This window comes from Salvelinus fontinalis, chromosome 7 (assembly GCF_029448725.1).
Source record: "Salvelinus fontinalis isolate EN_2023a chromosome 7, ASM2944872v1, whole genome shotgun sequence".
Lineage (NCBI taxonomy): Eukaryota > Metazoa > Chordata > Actinopteri > Salmoniformes > Salmonidae > Salvelinus > Salvelinus fontinalis.
In genome coordinates, this window is record NC_074671.1 from 9,647,621 (window position 1) to 9,663,689 (window position 16,069).

The 16,069-nt window shown below is 46.2% G+C and overlaps 1 protein-coding gene across 3 annotated transcripts in view; it reads right to left on the reverse strand.

The window, feature by feature from the left end:
• Positions 1 to 2,896: 2,896 nt before the first annotated feature.
• The window catches only part of LOC129858964 (U2 snRNP-associated SURP motif-containing protein-like), a 35,619-nt gene continuing 22,446 nt past the window's right edge, over positions 2,897 to 16,069 (reverse strand). For 2 of the 3 annotated variants that reach the window (XM_055928230.1, XM_055928228.1), the window contains 16 exons: positions 13,940 to 14,151; positions 13,454 to 13,497; positions 11,240 to 11,344; positions 11,063 to 11,129; positions 10,656 to 10,822; positions 9,533 to 9,695; positions 9,060 to 9,139; positions 8,811 to 8,898; positions 8,234 to 8,374; positions 7,740 to 7,986; positions 7,500 to 7,586; positions 6,810 to 7,009; positions 6,381 to 6,491; positions 4,421 to 4,557; positions 3,767 to 3,994; positions 2,897 to 3,560 (listed from right to left, as the gene is read on the reverse strand). In XM_055928230.1, the coding sequence (XP_055784205.1) occupies positions 3,422 to 3,560; positions 3,767 to 3,994; positions 4,421 to 4,557; positions 6,381 to 6,491; positions 6,810 to 7,009; positions 7,500 to 7,586; positions 7,740 to 7,986; positions 8,234 to 8,374; positions 8,811 to 8,898; positions 9,060 to 9,139; positions 9,533 to 9,695; positions 10,656 to 10,822; positions 11,063 to 11,129; positions 11,240 to 11,344; positions 13,454 to 13,497; positions 13,940 to 14,151 (2,216 nt within the window). In that variant the 3' untranslated portion in view covers positions 2,897 to 3,421. Of the gene's footprint in view, positions 3,561 to 3,766; positions 3,995 to 4,420; positions 4,558 to 6,380; positions 6,492 to 6,809; positions 7,010 to 7,499; positions 7,587 to 7,739; positions 7,987 to 8,233; positions 8,375 to 8,810; positions 8,899 to 9,059; positions 9,140 to 9,532; positions 9,696 to 10,655; positions 10,823 to 11,062; positions 11,130 to 11,239; positions 11,345 to 13,453; positions 13,498 to 13,939; positions 14,152 to 16,069 lie in introns of those variants that run through there. The other variant, XM_055928229.1, reaches the window with a different exon arrangement.

Sequence of the window (16,069 nt, forward strand, 5' to 3'; positions counted from 1 at the left end):
GAACTGATGGCAAGACGTCTGTTCTTTCCCAGGAACACGACCGAGTGGGACTGAGAACTGATGGCAAGACGTCTGTTCTTTCCCAGGAACACGACCGAGTGGGACTGAGAACTGATGGCAAGACGTCTGTTCTTTCCCAGGAACACGACCGAGTGGGACTGAGAACTGATGGCAAGACGTCTGTTCTTTCCCAGGAACACGACCGAGTGGGACTGAGAACTGATGGCAAGACGTCTGTTCTTCCCCAGGAACACGACCGAGTGGGACTGAGAACTGATGGCAAGACGTCTGTTCTTCCCCAGGAACACGACCGAGTGGGACTGAGAACTGATGGCAAGACGTCTGTTCTTCCCCAGGAACACGACCGAGTGGGACTGAGAACTGATGGCAAGACGTCTGTTCTTTCCCAGGAACACGACCGAGTGGGACTGAGAACTGATGGCAAGACGTCTGTTCTTTCCCAGGAACACGACCGAGTGGGACTGAGAACTGATGGCAAGACGTCTGTTCTTTCCCAGGAACACGACCGAGTGGGACTGAGAACTGATGGCAAGACGTCTGTTCTTTCCCAGGAACACGACCGAGTGGGACTGAGAACTGATGGCAAGACGTCTGTTCTTTCCCAGGAACACGACCGAGTGGGACTGAGAACTGATGGCAAGACGTCTGTTCTTTCCCAGGAACACGACCGAGTGGGACTGAGAACTGATGGCAAGACGTCTGTTCTTCCCCAGGAACACGACCGAGTGGGACTGAGAACTGATGGCAAGACGTCTGTTCTTTCCCAACAACACGACCGAGTGGGACTGAGAACTGATGGCAAGACGTCTGTTCTTTCCCAACAACACGACCGAGTGGGACTGAGAACTGATGGCAAGACGTCTGTTCTTCCCCAGGAACACGACCGAGTGGGACTGAGAACTGATGGCAAGACGTCTGTTCTTCCCCAGGAACACGACCGAGTGGGACTGAGAACTGATGGCAAGACGTCTGTTCTTCCCCAGGAACACGACCGAGTGGGACTGAGAACTGATGGCAAGACGTCTGTTCTTCCCCAGGAACACGACCGAGTGGGACTGAGAACTGATGGCAAGACGTCTGTTCTTCCCCAGGAACACGACCGAGTGGGACTGAGAACTGATGGCAAGACGTCTGTTCTTCCCCAGGAACACGACCGAGTGGGACTGAGAACTGATGGCAAGACGTCTGTTCTTCCCCAGGAACACGACCGAGTGGGACTGAGAACTGATGGCAAGACGTCTGTGCTTGAGATGTTGATGTGTAGGCAACTTTTAAAAAGGTCAACAACATTAAAAACAAATGAATAACACAATACAGGATTGTTAGAAGTCTCTAGAATTGTGAACCTTTAAAGCAGCATCATACTGTCACCTAGTGGATATGTAGTTCAATAAAAACAATTTGTGTGGCCGAGCCTTCTGGATATCAACTTCTATATCATTACTCGTGGATATATAACTGTTTGCTCAAGTGTAACCAGAGTAGATGTTTATTAAAATGTACTTATGTAGACCATGACAACGGAGTAGCAGAGTTCACTATCTGATGCAGTGTCCATATATCCAGCACAGTGTAAGCACGGACACATCCATGGACTATACACCCAGCAGGGGAATGAACTCAACCAACTTTGTTTAACCTTGAAAAACATTAGGGCCTCCCGGGTAGTGCAGTGGTCTAAGGAACTGCATCGCAGTGCTAGCTGTGCCACCAGAGATTCTGGGTTCGAGTCCAGGCTCTGTCTTAGCCGGCCGCGACCCGGGAGGCCCATGTGGCGGCGGACAATTGGCCCAGCGTCGTCCGTAATAGGGGAGGGTTTGGCCTGTAGGGATATCCTTGTCTCATCGCGCACTAGCGACTCCTGTGGCGGGCCGGGCGCAGTGCACGCTGACCTGGTGTACGGTGTTTCTTCCGACACATTGGTGCGGCTGGCTTCTGGGTTGGATGGGCATCGTGTCAAGAAGCAGTGCGGCTTGGTTGGGTTGTGTTTCGGAGGACGCATGTCTCTCAACCATGAAATACATTTAAAATTGGGGCCTCCCGGGTGGCGCAGTGGTCTAGGGCACTGCATCGCAGTGCTAGCTGCGCCACCGGAGTCTCTGGGTTCGCGCCCAGGCTCTGTCGCAGCCGGCCACGACCGGGAGGTCCGTGGGGCGACGCGCAATTGGCCTAGCGTCGTCCGGGTTAGGGAGGGTTTGGCCGGTAGGGATATCCTTGTCTCATCGCGCTCCAGCGACTCCTGTGGCGGGCCGGGCGCAGTACGCGCTAACCAAGAGGACCAGGTACACAGTGTTTCCTCCGACACATTGGTGCGGCTGGCTTCCGGGTTGGAGGCGCGCTGTGTTAAGAAGCAGTGCGGCTTGGTTGGGTTGTGCTTCGGAGGACGCATGGCTTTCGACCTTCGTCTCTCCCGAGCCCGTACGGGAGTTGAGACAAGATAGTAATTGATAGCGATTTTTGCTTTTAAAGATATGCGTAGTCTAAGTTACACATCTGCTATGTTTATTTCTACAAAAGGAAGCAGTTGTTGTCAAGTACAGCTCCGACTTCCAAACTTTCTCCCGTTTCCACCACTGCCATTACAGACTGGGCAAGAATCTTTTGTCTGTTTGGGGTGTCCTCAGGCACAGAACAGCCATATGTTTAATGCCAGCGCTGAACAGGTACATTAGGATTCCTGTCGGTCAGAAAATAATGACTGTTTTGATCTATTATCTGTTCTAACTTCTAACTGACCTCAAATTAATTCTGGTGTTGTCTGTAGAGAAATACTGCATATTTGGTTTGTGTCAAAATAGAGGAAACGGACTGAACCAGCGGGGGGTGGGGGGGGGGACTTCCAGGACTTGTTTGAAACGATTTGCGTTGCTAAGAGTTAAAGGACAAATGTAATTTTTATTAGGAATCCTTTTCATTCAAAAAGAAAAGGATATCATGGAGAGAAAAAAGACTTCATCTTCACACTGTGGGTGTGGTCTACTACAAGGATCAACCCCATTGGGCGGTGGAAGAGTGGGCAGGACACATATCCAGATCAACATTTCTTATTATTCGGGTTAGATCCATTCTGGCAAAATGTACTTAGTCCCAACATGGCAACCCAGCTGGGATCCATTTAGTCCCAACATGGCAACACAGCTAGATCCCAAAGACACCTCACCTGGCAACCCTGCTGGATCCATCGAGACCCAACATGGCAACCAGGCTGGATCCATCGAGACCCAACATGGCATACCCGTTACTCCTCTTCATCATCCTCTTCTTCTTCACAGGAACATTCAGGCAGGGAACGGAGCTGCCACTCCAGTTCATTATTTTATTTATCCATCACGGGAGAGGGGGGGGGGGGTGTATAGTGAAGGTTGGGCGTATAGGGGAGAGTGAACAGGGAAGTGATTTGTCAGTGTTTGCTCTTCTTTGATTTCTTGTGGGACCGATGCGGAGACCGTGATTTTGACCGTGACTTCTTAGCGGATTTCTTGGGTGTTCTGGAGCGTGATCTCCTGGAACGTTTGGGCGTGCGGGGTAAAGAGGGAGACCTGGGGAGAAAGCACACAGGAGAGTTAAGGAGAACTGGAGACATAAGCTGTAATGGCCTTTAAGGACATTTCTGAAAGTTATCCCAACACAAAGATAGAAGGATCAGATATTTGATTGACAAAGAGTTGTTCTTCCTGTCAAAAGGTAAAAGTAGAACAACATACTTCTAGAATAATGTTTTAAAGACATCTAAATGCTTCCTGACCTTTTGGACAACTTCTTGCTGCTGGTGACGCGAGGGGAGTCTTTGTGGGAGGAGCGGGATCGTGACGACACTACGTCCTTGGAGTAGGAGCGGTCCGAGCGCGCGGAACGTCCTGACTTCTCCGAGCGGGGGGACGGGGAGCGAGCCCGTCTGCTGCTGCTCCTCGGGGGGCTGCCGGGCGAGACGCTGTGACGCCGTTTCTTAGCAACCACAGGGGACAGACCACGCCTGGCAGAGATGATGAAATAGGCAGAATAATCTTTTTTTTTTCTCATACAACGACTGGCTATCGGTTTTTAATTTGAATCACAGTGAGATATGAATCTGTCAAGCCCTGAACTGCACCTCTTTTCAAGGGCGCATATGAATGGTATTTAACCATAATAGAGAGTGCTTTCCTAGGAACCCATCACATAGCTCTATCACTAAGTTTCCTCTTGCTATCCAACCATTATTTATGTCAATCTTCATTTTAGATTTGCATAGAAAAGTTTTGTTTCATCTTTCTCACCTTGTATTATTTTATTTCTGAAGCACTTTGAAAGGCATTTGTTGGAAAAAAATGTGGTCTATAAATAAAGCTTGATTGATTAATAGAGCCACTAATGTCATTAAGTCTAATGAACGCATCACGAAAACTATGAGGGGACTAACCTGTCTCTCCTGGTCGGAGTAGACTCCTCCTTCTCCTTCTTGGCGTCTTTTAAACGAGCTTCGCTTTTCTCCTTATCCTTTTTCTCTCTCTCTTTCTCCTTCTCTTTCTCCCGTTCCAGTTTCTCCTTTTCTTTTTCCTGAAAAAAGGCGTTGTTAAGTTATATTACTGAATGGAAAGCAACATGATCCATATTTTCCTTTATTCAGCTATGATAGTACACCCAGTAACAATTGGAACTGTTCTCCAGGGAGTCCTGGGCTGTTAAATACATCAATATCTGTCCTTTAAACTTCAGGTAATATTGAGGTAAATAGCAATGACCGTAATTCATGTAATAAAGGGTGCCATAACATTGGCCAACAATAGTACAGCTCCTACAGTGCATTCGTAAAGTATCCTCCACATTTTGTTACGTTACAGCCTTATTCTAAAATGGATTAAATAAATAAAAAATCCTCAACAATCTACACACAATATCCCATAATGACAAAGTGCAAACAGGTTTAAGAAATTTGTGAAAATATAAAAAACAGAAATACCTAATTTACGTAAGTATTCAAGACCCTTTGCATGAGACTCGAAATTGATCATCCTTGAGATGTTTCTACAACTTAATTGGAGTCCACCGGTGGTAAATTCAATTGAATCGACATGATTTGGAAAGGCGCACACCTGCCTTAATAAGGTCCCATAGTTGACAGTGCATGTCAGAGAAAAAAACCAAGCCATGAGGTCGAAGGAATTGTCTGTAGAGCTCCGAGACAGGATTGCGTCGAAGCACAGATCTGGGGAAGGGTACCAAAACATTTCTGCAGCATTGAAGGTCACCAAGATAGCAGGGCCTCTATCATTCTTAAATGGAAGAAGTTTGGAACCACCAAGACTCTTCCTAGAGCTGGCCGCCCGGCCAAACTGAGCAATCGGGGGAGAAGGACCTTGGTCAGGGAGGTGACCAAGAACCCGATGGTCACTCTGACAGAGCTCTAGTGTGCCTCTGTGGAGATGGGAAAACCTTCCAGAAGGACACCCAGCTCTTCAGCACTCCACCAATCAGGCCTTTATGGTAGAGTGGCCAGACGGGAGCCACTCCTCACTCCTCAGTAAAAGCACATGACAGCCTGCTTGGAGTTTGCCAAAAGGCACCTTTAGACTCTCAGACCATGAGAAACAAGCTTCACTGGTCGGATGAAACCAAGATTGAACTATTGGCCTGAATGCCAAGCGTCACGTTTGAAGGAAACCTGGCACCGTCCCTATGGGGAAGCATGGTGGCAGCATCATGCAGTGGGGATGTTTTTCAGCAGCAAGGACTGGGAGACTAGTCAGGATCGAGGTAAAGATGAACCGAGCACAGAGAGATCCTTGATGAAAACCTGCTCTAGAACGCTCAGGACTTCAGACTGGGGCGAAGGTTCACCTTCCAACAGGAAATGACCCTAAGCACACAGCGAAGACAACACAGGAGTGGCTTCGGGACAAGTCTCTGAATGCCCTTGAGTGGCCCAGCCAGAGCCAAGACTTGAATTCAATCGAACATCTCTGGAGAAACCTGAAAAGAGCTGTGCAGCGACGGTCCCCATCCAACCTGACAGAGCTCGCGAGGATCTGCAGAGAAGAATGGAAGGAACTCCCCAAATACAGGTGTGCCAAGCTTGTGGCGTCATACCCAAGAACACTCGAGGATGTAATCGCTGCCAAAGGTGCTTCAACAAAGTACTGAGTAAAGGGTATGAATACTTATGTAAATGTGATTTCAGTTTTTTGTAAAAAAATAAAAATATATTTTTTTGCTTAGTTATGGAGTATTGTGTGTAGATTTATGAGGAAAAAACAATGTAATCAATTTTAGAATAAGGCTGTAATGTAACAAAATGTGGAAAAAGTCACGGGGTGTGAATACTTTCAGAATGTACTGCATGTTCCTTCAGGAACCAAGAGGATTTGGTTAATAAGTAATACCTTGTGTAACAGTTTGTCTCTGTAGTGTTCCACCTGCTCTTGGAGACTCTGGCCAGACTTCTTGGGCCTTTTCCCAGACTCCAGCTCGTCCTGGAACTTCATCACTTTGACCTGAAGAAAACATATTATTTTAACATGTAGGAAAATACGACAGGGTCAACTTACATGGTGTGGCCACTGAACATGTGGAGGAAACCAAACGTCTTTGTATCCTTATTATTATTTTACTATTAAATTAACAACTCCGAGCCTCATGTGAGTTGTACTTGTTTGTCTGTTTATTTCCGGCCATCTGATAATAATATTATATGCCATTTAGCACACACAGTAAAGCGCTTTTTTTTTTATGCATATGGGTGGTCCCAGGAATTGAACCCACTACCCTAGTGCTCTACCAACTGAGCTCCTGTAAAATGCTGCCATGTTAACCTCTATCTCCCGTAGCTTGGTGCGTCTGTCCTCGTTCATCTCAGAGTGCTTGGTCTTGGTGTCCAAGTCATCTCTGATGGGGTTGGAGTAACTGGGAGGCTCCTCTGAACGAGAACTCTTGGTGTCCTCATCGTCACTGTCCTCGCCCTTCTTCTCCTCTTCTGGCTGCTCAAAGATCTCCCACTTTGAGGTGGTCACGGCTGAGGAGGAAACAGATACACAATTAAGACAAAATCATAGCTTGATAGAAATTGCCACAAAAAACAGGTTCACGATACTTTCAAGTGGAATCCTAGCTCGGTAGAAAGTAGCCTATTCAAGTGGAACCCTAGCTTGGTAGGAAGTAGCCTATTCAAGTGGAATCCTAGCTTGGTAGGAAGTAGCCTATTCAAGTGGAATCCTAGCTTGGTAGAAAGTAGCCTATTCAAGTGGAATCCTAGCTTGGTAGGAAGTAGCCTATTCAAGTGGAATCCTAGCTTGGTAGAAAGTAGCCTATTCAAGTGGAATCCTAGCTTGGTAGGAAGTAGCCTATTCAAGTGGAATCCTAGCTTGGTAGGAAGTAGCCTATTCAAGTGGAATCCTAGCTTGGTAGGAAGTAGCCTATTCAAGTGGAATCCTAGCTTGGTAGGAAGTAGTCTATTCAAGTGGAATCCTAGCTTGGTAGGAAGTAGTCTGTAGTCATGTTCTCACCTTGCGCCTCCAGCTCAGACTCGTCCACTGCTTCCCATTTTGAAGGTGCTACTTTAAAGGATGCAGCTTTGGCCGCAGCACGATCCACTAAAAGACAAGGAGGTTGATTAGAAAACTGTCCTGTTGACGTTCGTGGTTAAGTCCATAGACCTCTTCCAAGGTAAGGAAACAAATATGAAGTATCCCTTTAATAATCAACGTGTCCGTATGTGGATGTGTAAAAGTCAAATGGTCACTCACAGGGCAGTCCGTCTATGTCCTCCTCCGGGGCTTTGATGGGCACTCCATCCAGATCATCCAGCCCCAGGGACGCGCTGTCTAGAGGGGCGCCAGCCACCACGGCAGCCCCGTCCAGTCCTATAGGAACCCCATCCACGTCCTCCAGTGGGGCCCCATCCATGTCCTCCCCAATGGGGGCCCCGTCGATGTCCTCCACTGGCTCAGGCTGGGCCAACAGACTAGGGGTCAGGTGTTCAAACGGTGGTTTCTGTAGTGAGGAGAAGTGGAGTGGTTTAGGATTACATTCAAAACAAAAAGAAGCTTCCAGAAGTTATTAGTGCTGGGTGGATGACATTACACATCACCAACATTATCAAATCGTAACATTTTCAATAGTCACACAATATTGTCAAACCATGACAACATATTAAAATCGTAGCTAATAATAAGATTAGCAAGCATTCATTAGCAGAACCATGAGAACGAGCACAAGAGGGGGGAGTAGACTAGCTGACCTCTACTGTGATGGGAGTGGAAGCCGTCTCCTCAGCTGACAAGTTGACTAGACCCAGGAAGACGTTCTGTAGCTTGATGAGGAAGGGATCTGGGTACACGGCCCAGTCCTCCCACGCACGGAAACACGACATCACTCGTTGCTGTTGGCCAAGAGAAAATACTACTTTAGAAAGTTGAAACGGTATAAAACCCTGTCCAGAAGCAAACCCTAGCCCCTAAAACCCAGCTCCTACACCCTGTCTAGAAGCAAACCCTAGCCCCTAAAACCCAGCTCCTACACCATGTCCAGAAGCAAACCCTAGCCCCTAAAACCCAGCTCCTACACCCTAGCCCCTAAAACCCAGCTCCTACACCCTAGCCCCTAAAACCCAGCTCCTACACCCTAGCCTAGGCCCTGTCCAGAAGCAAACCCTAGACCCTAAAACCCAGCTCCTACACCCTAGCCTATGCCCTGTCCAGAAGCAAACCCTAGCCCCTAAAACCCAGCTCCTACACCCTAGGCCCTGTGTAGTTCTGAAAGAAAGGTGTAGGTAACATGATTAAAACTGATTGGAAAATGTATACAATTGAATATACCTTGAAGTTCTCTGATTGGAGGTGACCCTGTATCGTCTTGTATGTTGCATTGAGGTCTGAGAAGACCTGGCAGAGCTTGGCCTCAAAGCTGTGTGAGGGACAAGTTCGACATATTAACTTGCGTAGGAAAACATCTTCAATGCCAATATATACACTGCAAAGTTATGCAAACCAAAAGCAAGCGAGGTCCTTGACACCCACAGTCACATCCAAACATCACAACCACTGACCCCAAACTCAACGACTTACTATTTTCTGTAGTACGACGCGTTGGCTACTTTAGCAGATGAGTTGTACAGCACATCAGACACAAGATATAACCGTGCAATCTGAAAAACAAGGAAGGAAATATATATATATTTTTTTTTAAATACATTTCAGACAAAATGACCAGTCCTCCCTGATAGAATGGAATAACTACGATAAAAAAAGTACTCATTTTACGGCACATTTTACACAAGCCACTCAACGCTCTTTCAGAAAACCAAATACCACAAGGCAAAAAGGAAGTTACAAAGAAACAAACATGGATGAACGCAAAACAAAGTTGTGCCTACGACACAATAAAGTATCTTTATTTGCCCATTTACATGGAAATTCATTTAGGTGAGGTAATCATACAAAACAATACTATATACATGCAATGGAAAAAGGAAAAGAAGAAAGATGCCTATTTATCATAGTATGTAACCGAACAGACACTTGGCTTTCATCCTGTTTACCTTCTTGGGGAGTGGTGTCTTGAGGATGGAGAGCGACTCTGTGATACACTCTACGATCTCCTCCGCAGCCTCGGCATGACTCAGACAAAACAACATGGCCTCTGCTATGTCCCCCTTCCTAGGAGTCAGAGCTCTCAACAGCTCTTCTAGCTGATCACGCTCTCTGGAGGGGGGGGTGGGGGGGGGGGGGGATAAGTAGTTCAACATCATTTTTTATGTTTAAAGTTAGTAGCCTTGTCTGGCGCATAGAGGAGTCTATCTCCTGTTACTGTAGTGTGAGGCAGCTTGATGTACCAGTGCACCCCCTGGACAGGACACTAGTCTATCTCCTGTTACTGTAGTGAGGCAGCTTGATGTACAGGACACTAGTCTATCTCCTGTTACTGTAGTGTGAGGCAGCTTGATGTACCAGTACATCCCTTGGACAGGACACTAGTCTATCTCCTGTTATTGTAGTGAGGCAGCTTGATGTACCAGGACACCCCCTGGACAGGACACTAGTCTATCTCCTGTTACTGTAGTGTGAGGCAGCTTGATGTACCAGTGCACCCCCTGGACAGGACACTAGTCTATCTCCTGTTACTGTAGTGTGAGGCAGCTTGATGTACCAGGACACCCCCTGGACAGGACACTAGTCTATCTCCTGTTACTGTAGTGAGGCAGCTTGATGTACCAGTACACCCCCTGGACAGGACACTAGTCTATCTCAGGGTATTTAGCGTCAAGGTGCGAGTAACTTCATCCACATGCTATTGTGCACAGCACATATAAGCCTGGTACATCAAGAAATTCAAAGTTGGCCTTAGTGACCATTGAATTCTATGGGACTGACCTACTGTGTAAAGCATTTGTCATAATAAAAATGTTTGCGAATCACATGACTGCAAGGCATGGCTCTATGCTTGTGGTGTGCTTGCATACGGGGAGGGGGAAGGTGTTGTGGGAGATGATTGGTTGGTAGAATAACCTGATTAAGCCAATGCCTATGTGCCGGGAGTTTCTCCAGGTCTTTCTGTGTTGGCTAACGAAGGCCAAGGTTGACTCGTTGCTTCACCAGATTCTTTGCGCATTTGTCCATTAGAGAATACGAATATGTTAATGACATTACAAACACAGAACATACTCTTCTTTTAAGCATCCTTTCTTCCCAGGCTCCTCCTCTTCCTCCTCTGGCTCCTCCCCCTCTTCAAAGTTGCCGTGTAGGTAGGGGTTGAGGGGAGGAGGGCGCCACAACGAGCCGTTCTTGAACATGCGGAATTCGTCCGTCCGCCATTTTGTTGGCGCTTCTCCCTGTGGTGGGTTAGGACATCATTCACATTAGACAACAAGGACATTGTTCAGGGTATCAAACAGTAGCAAGTTGAACAATGCCTCTTCTTCCTCCTTTTCAATGTGACAATATTAAGAGGACAGACATGTTTGACCTAACCAGTCATGAGAGGACAGACATCAGAGGTGCTAAAGAAGAAGGTAAAAGGGGAGGATGTGATGCAGGACAAGGTGCCACATGATTGGCTGGTCCATACTGACCTGTAGTATGGAGTAGAGTTTCCAGCGGTAGTAGACATGTGCTGGGCTCTGGTTCTCAAACAGAAACCTGACCAACAGAGGCAACACAATGACTAACAGTCAACTTGTTGATTAACAAAATACATTATGGTACATGACATGATCAAAACAGTGATCACGGGAGACACACAAACATACCGGTACATGGTATTGCTAAGCTCTCGATTCATGATCATGGCTTCGAACATGGGGCCCTCACGCACCACAAACTCGATCATTCGGTGGATGAGAGAGAGCAAATTCCTAGAAGAAAAACACAGTTAAAACAAACGGATTCAGAGCAGTCGACCCTTCTTCTCCTGAGGCCCAGCCAGACTAGCAGACAGTCTGCTAGTGAGACCTAGAACAGCCTCTGGGCTACACACTATCACAACACATCCAGATGTACTAGACCGCCGTTTCTCAAACTCCAACCTGGAGACCCCATGGGGTGCACGTTTTGGTTTTTTGCTCCAGCTGATTCAAATAATCAAAGCTTGAGTTCATTACATTACTTGAATCAGCTGTGTAGTGCTAGGACAAAGACGTGCACACCTTGGGGGTCGGCGGGACTGAGTTTGAGAAACGCTGTACTAGACAATTAAACTTGAACTATTTCTTACATTGTATTGTTTGACTACATTAACTAATCTAATGTGTAAGAATGATGGAAGAAACATCTTCCTAAATGTTTGACCTTAGCATTTCTGATATTATAAAAAATACCTTAAAATCAATTTTAAGAGCCATTAAGAGTCTAAAACAAACACTAGTTATTACTTCTACTAGTAGTATAAACATGCATGAGTCTTTATAAATCAAGATAACAGGCAATGCTAACTACCATCTCCCCACAGTAAAGACTAGAAGGAAGGGAGGACAGTGAAGCTGGATAATAATACAAGTGTGATAGAGAGGTTTGAGTGACTCGTTATTGAGTGACGTATCAGCCAATACAGTGCCTGTCAAATCCACCCTGAAAACTCCTGACTGGCTGTCTGGCTGACTGGAAGAACCAAAGCAGTACAGGATTGTTGGCCTAAATAGGCTACATAACAAAAAGACCCTCTATTGGTCATATGAATCACTAGTTAATGATGTATGAATAAATACCAATGTGTAAATGGGTGAATTAGGCCTCAGAGTGATCTAATATTGGTGCATGTTGGACAAATTAGTGGCCAACAAAAAAACAACACAGGATGTCTTTAATTTATTTGTAGACAACACAAATCACATTGACGAGATAGTATTGGAGCTGATCCTACCAATGCATGGTGGGTAAAATTCTGTATACTTTCCCAATCCATCCCATGATGCTTTCAGGTCCCTCGCTGCCGCAGACAGTTCAACTTGTTCTGCTCACCAAGGCCAATGTCAAAGGTCACTGAGACTAATGGGAGGTTTGGATTGGATGTCTGAGCTGGGGACAGGTGTTGCTGAGCCCGTGATTGGATGACAGAGGCCAAGGGGGCGTTTCGGTGGGAGTGAGCAATAGTCAGAGGGCAGGACCGGTCACTCTAAAGAACTCAACTACTACCAGAATGGTATGGTATGTACGTCATGTGAGAGTGTATGGATATTATTAGCTTATGCATGCGAGTGGTGATATGGTGTAGTGAAAATGCTTTTGATGTCCTCTACACCAAGTAATGGCATGGTGGTTCACGGACTGTATTGATGTTTGCAGGGAGAGTTGGATAAATGTGTGAAGAGAAGAGCATATGGACACTGTGGTGGCAGGAAGCCAATGGTGTGCTGTAGGAATGAGCATCTTGCAGTCTGCTAGCATTAAACCTGATGGGGCTCTTTGGCTACGTCTGCTAGCATTAAACCTGATGGGGCTCTTTGGCTACGTCTGCTAGCATTAAACCTGATGGGGCTATAAGGCTACATCTGCTAGCATTAAACCTGATGGAGCTATAAGGCTACGTCTGCTAGCATTAAACATGATGGGGCTATAAGGCTACGTCTGCTAGCATTAAACCTGATGGGGCTCTTTGGCTACGTCTGCTAGCATTAAACCTGATGGGGCTATAAGGCTACGTCTGCTAGCATTAAACCTAATGGGGCTATAAGGCTACGTCTGCTAGCATTAAACCTGATGGGGCTATAAGGCTACGTCTGCTAGCATTAAACCTAATGGGGCTATAAGGCTACGTCTGCTAGCATTAAACCTGATGGGGCTATAAGGCTACGTCTGCTAGCATTAAACCTCATGGGGTCATAAGCCTACTTGTGCTTGCCTCAACCATTGCTCACCCATACTGAACGACCCCCGTAGCGTGCAGAGATCTAATTGATTGACTTTAAAATGTGGGTTTATTCATTATGGGTTGTTTTTATACCAATTAAAAAAATAAAAACATGTACCTTTCTGTTGGGATAACCACTTTGACTATGGCTTGGGACAGAGTCTGTATATGAAGTCACATCAGATAATAAACATAGAATATGTGAGTATTATTAAAAAGGCAACAGGTAAAAAATATAAATATAAAATGCATTATAAACTGCATCATATGAAAAACAACTTTACTGCTGTCAATTTTATGTATACAGTTCTTAATTCCCACACAACTTACCACTGCTTTTCTATTTAGACTAAACACACACCTCTCTATACAGCCATTGTTCCTGTACTGTCATCTTAAATGACGTTCCTTCTAGCCCAGCTAGGAAAACACCTCAATAAAAGTAGACATTTTAAAATGGAACAAACCTATGACTAGTAGACGATATGCCCCAAAACGTCACTGGCTGCCCAATGGCCTAAGTAGACCTACGTCTACCAAAATACGTCTAAAACACTGGTACAACAGGCCTAATACAGCAACATCCCAGACCACGGTCAATTACCTTGTCGAATTCCTCCTTGTTCTTGGGCGGAGGGAGCAAGGTGACGTTGGGGTTCTTCAGCCTCTCGCGGGTCTGTGCGTTGAAGGGCAGGCCCGAGGGGGGCGGAGGGAGGGTGTTCTCCACCATGGACGGGGGGATGTAGATTGGGTGAGGCGGGATGGGTACACCTTTACCCCAGCCCAGCTTCATCTCAAAGTTCATCATCATCTTCCCTGGAAGCAGCACAAAATATAATCTTAAACATAAAAACACTAGCAGCCTATTTTACCTTCCATCACATCTGATCTTACTAGCAATTCTACTGAATCAGCTGATGTTTCCAATATGCTAGGAATGCCAATGTGTCATGGTCATGTTGTATGATGCAATGAACCACTTCCCAAAATAACCATTATTATCACTGGTATTGACAACGGAAGGCTGCTGATCCCATGCATCATATGTCCATATGTCCTTCTGGCCTTGAGCAAGGCACTTAACCCCCCCAAAGTGAAACACTGCACTGATGAGCACTGATCCGTCAACCCTCCATCTGGAGAGCTACTGGGTGTGCAGGCTGCTCAAACACAGAGTCAGCTTATCAAGGTCCTGTTGAGCAGCTGATTTATATATATATATATTTTTTTACAATGTGGTGTGTTCGAGCAGGGCTGGTGTCACACCCAGTAGCTCTCCTGGACTCTCCAGGAGGAGGGTTGGCCACCCTGCACGCCCGGTAGCTCTCCTGGACTCTCCAGGAGGAGGGTTGGCCACCCTGCACGCCCGGTAGCTCTCCTGGACTCTCCAGGAGGAGGGTTGGCCACCCTGCACGCCCGGTAGCTCTCCTGGACTCTCCAGGAGGAGGGTTGGCCACCCTGCACGCCCGGTAGCTCTCCTGGACTCTCCAGGAGGAGGGTTGGCCACCCTGCACGCCCGGTAGCTCTCCTGGACTCTCCAGGAGGAGGGTTGGCCACCCTGCACGCCCGGTAGCTCTCCTGGACTCTCCAGGAGGAGGGTTGGCCACCCTGCACGCCCAGTAGCTCTCCTGGACTCTCCAGGAGGAGGGTTGGCCACCCTGCAACATTGCAATTACCACCAAATACATTGTCCGTATAAAAATAATAAAAGGTGGGTGAAGTGTTTAACGAAGATGTTAATCTATTTGTAAGGTTAAAATATTCAGTGTTCAAGGGAGATCATGACAGCATAGGAGTTAATTGTCAATTAGGCTATTCTAAGAATGTTTTTTTTTTTTACTTTGTCAGAATTACATGGCCAGTATTGAAAAGAGTAGAATCCTAGCCAATTATGATCGCTTGAGATAGTTCTACAACTGGAGTATGCAGCATTGGTTTAGTCAACTGCGCACCCGTATCAACTGCGTGTTGGCCATCTGTTATTTTAGGACATGGGACATGACATTAATGCATGCTAATAGCTAAATAGTTAACTAGCCAGATAGACTATTCTAAATACATTGTGTAGTTTGGCAGGTTATCTAGTGAGTCTGTTGTGTATCATCATTTGAAATAAATAATTTATCTGCTGCACAATGCCTCTCTCTCCTCTAGCTACACGCAGGTGATGCACACAGCATGACTTTTCAAGGATTTTCATTGTTGACCAAAAACGTGCTATGACTGGGCAAATAACTCGCTAGCAATTATTATCAACAAATGGGCTTTGATCTCAAAAAAACGCATCTTGCGACTGCATGATTGAAAGACAGCTCATGCCTGTCAATGCAGGCCTACAATCGTTGTACCGTGATGCACTTTGCAGCGATTGGGAGGAGAGTGAGCAAAACGTTGCATCAAGAGGTTGTTTTGATCCAATTGTGATCGGAGTAGCCGAATTATTTGATATTGTGATTTTTGCATGATGTGTTTTACTTGTCCAACTGGACAAATTTTAAATCTATAATCTGCTTGTCCAAAAAATGTTTTTACTTGCCCCCGGGCAAGCGGACAAGCGTTAATGTTGAGCCCAGACAATGTTTTTGATCCATTATCAGTTCTCATATCATAACCATTCAACTCTAACTGTTTTAAGGTCACCATTGGCCACATAGTGAAATTCCTGAGCGGTTTCCTTCCTCTCCGGCAACTGAGTTAAGGACACCTGTATTGATGGGTGTATTGATACACCATC